Below are 8,161 nucleotides of genomic sequence, written 5' to 3' on the forward strand. Positions count from 1 at the left end.
GCTCTTTGGTTCAGGTCCTTGGCCATTCCTCTATATCTGTCGACTCACTGTAGAACATGCAACTGGGAAGAAGAAAGAAAGAAAAAAAAAATAAAAATAAAAACTTGCTTGCAGTATACAACCTTAAGCAACAAAACAACTAACCAGTGAAAGTCATGAGTGCTGGACAATCGAAGTGGCTTTCAACACATTCCATCTATTCGTTTTAAAACGTGCATATCACTCAGTTGAACAACTCCTTACTAAGCCCTAGCATACTAAGAGTACAAGCTCTTCTGCTGTGAGTATAAGGGCAAACTAAGAGAGAATTCCTTAATGTGCTACATTCATCCAACAATCATTGGAAGAGAAGATGGGTGAACGATGGATTTTTGTCTTATATACGTAGAGCACCATCTTGTGGTCCTACAAAATAATGATGAGACAATGCGTTTTAACAGTCCTGAGAGCAGACCATCAATAAACCCTACTTAAATTGAGCAAAACTCTACAGTTTTTCACACAACAATTGTAGAATATACTTTTGCAAAATACAGGAAAATTAAATATAATTATATAATATACGCAAATGTTTGAAATTGAAAGCAAAAGGCAAATTATTCAATAAAACACTTTTACAATAAGAAACAGTTATGTAAATGGTAATCAACCGTAAAATAAATCAAAATAGTAATCGATCTATAAATAAATCAAAATGACTATTCACGCACATTTATATAATTTATTGAGAAACTGGCTGCTCAGATACTGCAGAACAAGATTCAAATTTTTAGTGTTAAGGTATTCTGCATATAAACCATAAAGTAACATTTTTACATTGCATTTCAATGTATATACAGTGAGTAACTATTGACAAGTGAGACTACAGGTAAAGGTCTGAATATTGTTTAAAAAAAAAAAAAACTTCAAAAAATAAATAGTGGTAATATGGTGTTTAGGGGATGGGATGAGAGAAAAACCACCCACAAAAACCTGTGCAACCCTGAACTTGATATTACATTAATGGCATTTTGGCAGACGCTCTTATCCAGAGCGACATACAGTCGATTAGACTAAGCAGGAGACAATCCTCCCCTGGACCAATGCAGGGTTAAGGGCCTTGCTCAAGGACCCAACAGCTGTGCGGATCTTATTGTGGGGTTAGAACCACCGACCTTGCGTGTCCCAGTCATGTACCTTAACCACTACGCTACAGGCCGCCCTGTACAGAGGGACAGATCAATGCCTACTGCTCCTCTAACCAGCTTAAATGGAGTGTTACACATACTCCAGAACGGAAACTCGTTTGCTCTTTATTTGTTCCTATACATTTAAATACTAAACACACTAAAATACTAAACATAAAAACAGTAAAAGGCACAGAAGAATGTGCTGATGATGGAAGCTGTTCATTGTCCCACTGAAACATCAACTTCCAAAACTCAACATTAAAAAGCAATCAATCAACTGTGAATCAATTAACAAACTTCCAGGAATCCTTTCACACGACAGAAAAGAGACTCCATCAGTGAAGCACTCATCTCAGTCTGAGTTCTGAATCTCTGAGTCCCCTCCTGTATCATCGGAGTTTAATGTATCAGTCTCTGAATTCAGGAAGTCTCCATGGTAGCCAATGCACCTGATTGTTCGTCAAAAAGTTTATATGCATAGGCTGTGTCTTTCAGCCGAGCGCATGCCAAAAACATGTTGTTCAAAATCAGACTGAACAAGAAAAACAAAAATACATTGCAGAAACTAATTTTATAAAACAACAAAAAACTAAAATAAAACTTTACCACAAAAACAAACACACAAAAAAATAGTCATTACATAGCAGTCCTGATGGTAGAGTAAATAATAAAAAATAAATAATGGTTTAACTAATCAAAATTAAAAATTGTTCCTATCTACAATGGTTTAAAATTCATCATGCCGTACTAAGGCCTCTCCAAAATCTGTTGCTTGGCTTCCGACAAACAGGTCGTATTTGTCAATTATTTCTTCTTTAGTGAGTTGGCCATCCTGAAATCAGTATGATACATAAATTAGTGATCCAACACGGAAACCATCACATTTTTAAACATTGCATTGTTTTGAGAGCTCCTGAAATGGAGGCTGGGTCCATCCAGACCCAGGGACTGACCTTGTCTGCGTCTGACTCATACACCAGGTGTTTGGCCTCTGCTTCAGCATGGTCGTAATCCGAGGGCAGGATCCAGTCCCTGGTCTCATCCTTGTTCATCTTTCCGTCTTTGTCCTTGTCTCGGAACTCGATGAACTGCTCACGCTCCGACCGGACCCAGTCCGGCTCGTCAGGGTCACTCTCCAGATTGTACATGTCCCCTGGGAAGAAGCGGGGAGACAAAAACACCCGTGGTGAAGACAAGCTCTTACATCCACAGACCTGCACCCACATCCACAGACCAGTGGCCACGTCCACAGACACACACCCAGGTCTACAGATACCATGAAACTTCCAGTAGACACTGAGGAAAACAATAAAACCATAAAACTGCAAACAAATGCCAGTCTGCAAAAATAAATTGGTTGTGAAAATACACCACTCTGGTAACAGAGAAGCAGCTGGTCAATGTCCCACTGCAGCCCAGCGAACATGCGGCAATGAGCTAGCTTACAGATGTTAATGCTGTGGTAACAGACCGCTATATTTAAACGAGATGAGGAAAACCATTTTATATGGAACATTAGAGTGAAGCAGTGGAGCACTACTTTGGAACAGACCCAAAAGAGTTTGTGAATGGAAGGGGGAAAAAAGATATTTATTACATTCCACTGCCTGAATAACTAGAACAGATAAGTGAATTAAATGCGTATTCACAATGATGCCAAAGATATGTATAATCTACCCCTAGGCTAGTAATGTACGTTAATCAACAGTTAATTCAGTTCCTCTAATCCCTTACAATACAGCATCCAATATAAAAGCTTTTATTCCAAGACTGGGTGTGTGGCAATACACCTGCAATTTAAATACCAATAATAGCCTACGTTTAGAATGAGATTTCATTTAAAACCACCAGTAGATGGTAATCTTCAACAATGCTTACTTGCGTTGCAAGCCATCAAACTCCTGGGCTAATAATCAAAGGTTTACACTAGTTTTCCTCAAGAGGCTTCTCACATCACACCGCTTCCCTTGCACTCTTACCAATGTATTCTTCCAAGTCGATGAAGCCATCTCCATTTTTGTCAATGTCCTCCATTGTTTCCTGTTTAGAGAATGATCAGCAGTGAGACAAAGCGGTGACCTCCCTCCCCATCATTCATAGTCAATTCCAGACATGCTGCAACAGTTTATTATGCCAGCAGACCATTCAAATGTATGAAAAAACTGAGGGCCCTCATAAGGTACTCATATGAGCATATCTTAGGACCCCAGTGTAGCAGTGTCAAGTTTTAGCAGTTTCTCAGCTCAGTGGTTCCTCTGCCTTCAGCTCAAACCTCTACAGGCTCCTACATGCAACTGTTATTTTCTAATTTTTTTAAAGAGAATGTGGACATACCACCACTACAATGTCTTTCATGTAGTCATACTCCTCTGGGTGCAGAAAGGCAGTGAACTCCTCCTTGTTTGCGATGAGGTCCCCGTCTTTGTCGGCCATTTTGAAGCGCCTCTCATCTCTGGCCATCATCTGCTTGTAGTTGTTGTAGTTGTCCTCAGATTCCGGGTCATCTGAGGGCAGAGGAGAGTACAGAGGAGAGCTCAGTGACATTACAGAGGAGAGCACAGAGACATTACATAGAAGTGCAAACTGATATTAGAGAGGAGCATAATGACAGAGACACAGCAGACCACATTAAAAGCAGACCACTTATCAAATAAACACTATCCATTAACTCCTTGGTATTGACAGATGAAACAACATGTTCATATTTATGTGGTATTGATTATATAAAAATACATATTTGACTTTCAAAGCACTCTGAATCTTTGTACATGCAGGTACTTTTTAGCAGATTTAGTGGACTAGTGAGACAGACCCAAGACGTAGCCGTATGTAGCGTTCTTGTACTCCTCCCACGTGACCAGTCCGTCCTCATTAAGGTCATGAGCCCTCCACTGCTGGTCCACATCGTAGTAAATCCAGCGCTTCTGTGCAAACTTGATCCACTTCTTCATTTCTTCTGTCGTTACAAATCCATCTTTGTCTTCATCTATTTTATCCACAATCTTCCTGCGTAGGGGAGGAACGGAGATACAGGAAAGACAGGCACTGAATAAAGGTAAAATGGAGGACAACTGAAATAAACTGTCCTTCAGAAGCACAGGAATGCAGGGATTGCTGTCAGTACATAATCAATGCATCTATAAAGATATGCATGAAACACAATTATGGAAATGTGTGTTTTCTAGAGCTTTCTGTATCACGCACTGCAAAGAAATTGGCAGGTAAGCACATTCCATGCACCTCTCCTTAGGTGCGCTGTAAGACAGGTCTCAGATCAGCCTCCTACCCCAGCCGCTCCTTGCTCTCCTCGGGGGTGAGCTGATCGAAGGTCTTGGCCTCCTCCTGACCCAGGAAGGCGTCGTGGTCGTAGTCGTAGCCCTCTGCGTCGTCGTGGTCCTTGTCACTCAGCAGCGGGTCGTGATGGACGCGGTCTTTCTTCTCCATGGGCTTGCTGGTGGCGCAGACGACACACAGCGCGACGCACATCGCTAATGGCCTGAGCTCCATCTTCAGGATCTTTAGCTGGAGACAAGGGCAGCGTTAGAAGAGCAGCTACTAAACAAAAACATATGCATTACATTTACATTTTTGTCATTTAGCAGACGCTTTTAATCCAAAGCGACTTACAAGTGCATAGGTTCTTCCACAAGTTAAAGCATCACATCCATAGCTAGTAAAATATACATGAAGTGTTGTTCTAAACATATAGTCATCATATTTTTTTTGGGGGTGGTTCGACAAGAGGGATAGGGATATCAGAAAGGGGGGCAAGGGAAATCAGGAGGGAGGACTAAGGTACAGTTTGAAAAGGTGTGTTTTTAGTCTGCGTCGAAATAGGGGGAGGGATTCTGCTGTCCTGACAGTGGTAGGCAAGTCATTCCACCACTGAGGCACCAGAGCAGAAAACAGGCATGAACGTGCAGCTCGACCACCAGGTGCTCGTAGAGAGGGAACCATAAGGCGATCAGAGCTGGCAGACCGGAGTGGTCTAGCTGGGGAGAAGGGAGTGATTAAAGATTGTATATAAGGTGGGGCAATCCCCTTAGCAGCCTGAAATGCCAACACTAGGGCCTTGAATCGGATGCGTGCGGCAATAGGAAGCCAGTGGAGGCCAATGAGAAGCGGGGTATGCCTTCCGTTTATCCAAAACTGATCAACAGCGTGCCCAGCTTATTACTAATGCTGTATAAACATTACTTTCCCTTCAGAGCGACACAGGACTGTGCATCCATCTTTGGGGCATACATTTACATCCCCAGTCCTCTGCCTCAGTGAACTGAGAGCCACAGGAACAGACTGGGGGAAAATGTTGCCTGGGGAATGTCACAGGCTTCTATTAATCATATCAATATTTGCTCTCCACATGAAATCATTACGGTGGGTCAAATCACAGAGCTGGTTATTATACACAGTAGATGCACAGAGTTCAAGAAGTCTAACCCTCCCAAAGCTGCATACATTACATATAATGACGCCAGCAAATGTCCCAAAAGTATGATGTAAATTATCATATTCTTAGTGTTACTGTTAAAAGCTGCTGCAAAGGAGTTATGACCAGTTAGCCAATCAGCAAACTCATACTGAATTCTTTTTATATTTAGGAGACTTCCGTATCATTGATAATTCTATGCACATTTACAGCAATTTAACATTTGGTGCGATGGAGAAGTATAAAGAGTGTGAGAGTAGATGTTAAATGAATTAGACTAGTGTAGGTCCTCAAGCTGAGCATCTATAATTCTTTGGTGCACTTAATTAAATAGAATGAAAGCATGTAATGTCAACCGCCTTTAAGTTAAAAGTGAAGACTACATGATTATTGCGCTTCTTTCACTTCTATGCCAAAAGCATTTCAATCTCAACCCATGAACACTGAGATGTTGATCACCCCTCTTAAATGTACAATAGGTAAGATTTTTGTGTTAAAACATGACCATTGTAAATCCCTTCCTATCATTGAAAAAGGCTCACTGACATGTTAACTCACCCTCTGCCTGTGTTTAGAGTCCTTAAATTCTGGTTTCAAAGTGTAGCTACATTTGTCGGGCTGTCAAATGTATCAAAACATTGCACAGCTGTACAACAATTAAAGCTCATTGTTTGAAAATTGGTTCTAACTGCCACAACCAATGGCAAGGGGCTTATTTCGATACACTGGACTTGAAAAGTTTGGGAAACTGATTTGGAGGTATATGAAAAACAAACTTGATGGTAGACTTCCAGGGTTAGGTAATTCTGAGGTAAAGGGAGTGTAGTCCCACAGAGCCACCTGCTGCTTTCAGAGGAGTATGACATGACAGGACAAATACATGTACTGTAGATGTCGAACTGAGCTTCAGAGCTTATAAAAACGATGCCAGACATAACATGCTCATTAACAATACTAGGGTGTACGATAATCATAAATCGATGCAATAATTTCTCCAGGTTCCCAAAGTGAATCTACTCAAACCTTAGTCGTAAGGAAAGGACTCTGGTTCACAAGCACTTAAGTAATTATCTGACATTGTGTAAGAGAGGACCAACACCAGACAAAACGAAAAAAGATTAGCAAGACATGCTAGCTTTATAAACGAAAGGCCTCCTGTCAGTTAATTTGCTCACAATCACGACCAACTTTTCCAAACATGCAGTAGGCAAATTTGTATTTAAACAAAAGGCAAATAATTTCAAATCCAAGAAGGTGCAGATGTGCAGTTTCATTCTTTTGATACAGAATTCCACGATAGTTTTGCACCAAAGTAGATCACATTACTCACTTTCGTGGCAGATGTCTTGCACACACTACACAACAGGAAAACAAGGAAATAACCCCCAATAGCTTCAGCGTAGCTGGATATCCACTGCAGCCTTGAGGTAGCCTAGATTGCTTATTAATTACGGCAATGCCCTAACTGGAAATGAAAACGGTCTCTACAAATAACTGCATCATAGATGGTGCAAAGCGATTTAAATTGTTAAGTTGATTGAATTATTAGTTCTCCCCTTAATTTTTTTTCCCCCCCAATCTTTGCTTCCCAGCAGGGTCATAAAACGCTGATATCAAACGAAAACATATCGCATTTGCTCATAATCTATACCCGTTTCGCTTTCTTGAGACACTGGCACGGTTTAAAAAATGAAAATGCTCGTATTGGTATGCTAGCTATATCGCCAGCTCTGACATTTCTTTCAGTAAAACGATGTGCTGAGCCTATTTACGAAACCGAATTGTAGTATAGCTAACACGCTAGCTGGCGGGTCTAAATTGTTTTAATTCATGGATCAAGACAGGATAGATAAATTAATGTTATCAGATACCCAGACCCCTGTTTGTCGCGGTTAACATATAGGCTTAATAAATTGAATAGACCTTCACAAAGAAAGGGAATAGCAATGTAATGCATGACAATATAAAACGGCAGGCATCTAAAAGCGGTTTGATGTGATGATGATCATAGCCATCTTTGCTAGCCAGTTAAGCTTGATTGATCAGAACACAGAGAAACGTAGATAAATAGCCAACCTGCATATATATAACTCTAGACTGATAAATATATATAACATTATGGGATGCAAAGCAGCTCCATAACTTCGTCACTTACCCGGTATTTGTACCTAGCTGCAGAGTAACCTCACAAGCCTGTGCCCTGTAGCCACTCCCACAATACACAACCGGATGTACCCCATTCTCCTTCTCCGCTTCCGATAATAAAATAATATAGGAATTGACCAATCAAATTTCAAGAACAACCATATGCACTCGATTATACCAATCCCAAAATTACTTTTGGATTGGTCACGCCAATGCAATACAGACCATATGATTGGCCAGCAAGCGCCACGTACCCATGCAATGAAAAGGCCGCCGTGCTTGACAGCGTTGTGCTTTTGACCGTAAAAGCGGTTATTTCTGTACAGCAATTAGGCAAAGATGTCATCTATTCTCTGATTTGATATAGAATCTATTTTTAATTTATATTTATATTTATGATATGACATTTCCGTAAAAC

General features: G+C 40.7%; 1 protein-coding gene across 1 annotated transcript; it reads right to left on the reverse strand.

Moving 5' to 3' along the window:
- Positions 1-707: 707 nt before the first annotated feature.
- Positions 708-7,848, reverse strand: LOC133135127 (calumenin-like). The gene is made up of 7 exons (XM_061251909.1): positions 7,754-7,848; positions 4,456-4,691; positions 3,982-4,175; positions 3,504-3,673; positions 3,149-3,209; positions 2,123-2,322; positions 708-2,001 (listed from the first exon to the last, which is right to left on the reverse strand). Exons 2-7 carry the CDS (start codon positions 4,674-4,676, stop codon positions 1,897-1,899), a joined length of 951 nt encoding a protein of 316 aa, XP_061107893.1. The 5' UTR covers positions 4,677-4,691; positions 7,754-7,848; the 3' UTR covers positions 708-1,896.
- Positions 7,849-8,161: the final 313 nt, after the last annotated feature.

The sequence above is a fragment of the Conger conger genome, chromosome 8 (genome assembly GCF_963514075.1).
Source record: "Conger conger chromosome 8, fConCon1.1, whole genome shotgun sequence".
NCBI lineage: Eukaryota > Metazoa > Chordata > Actinopteri > Anguilliformes > Congridae > Conger > Conger conger.

Bases quoted from the DNA above. Each gene is read 5' to 3' on its own strand.
- LOC133135127 (XM_061251909.1), bottom strand. From the start codon at position 4,676: ATGGAGCTCAGGCCATTAGCGATGTGCGTCGCGCTGTGTGTCGTCTGC. The intron at 3,674-3,981 runs GTCTGTCTCACT...CTCTGCCCTCAG, and splicing joins TACATACGGCTACGTCTTGG to ATGACCCGGAATCTGAGGAC. The intron at 2,323-3,148 runs GTAAGAGTGCAA...GCTTCTTCCCAG, and splicing joins CGACTTGGAAGAATACATTG to GGGACATGTACAATCTGGAG.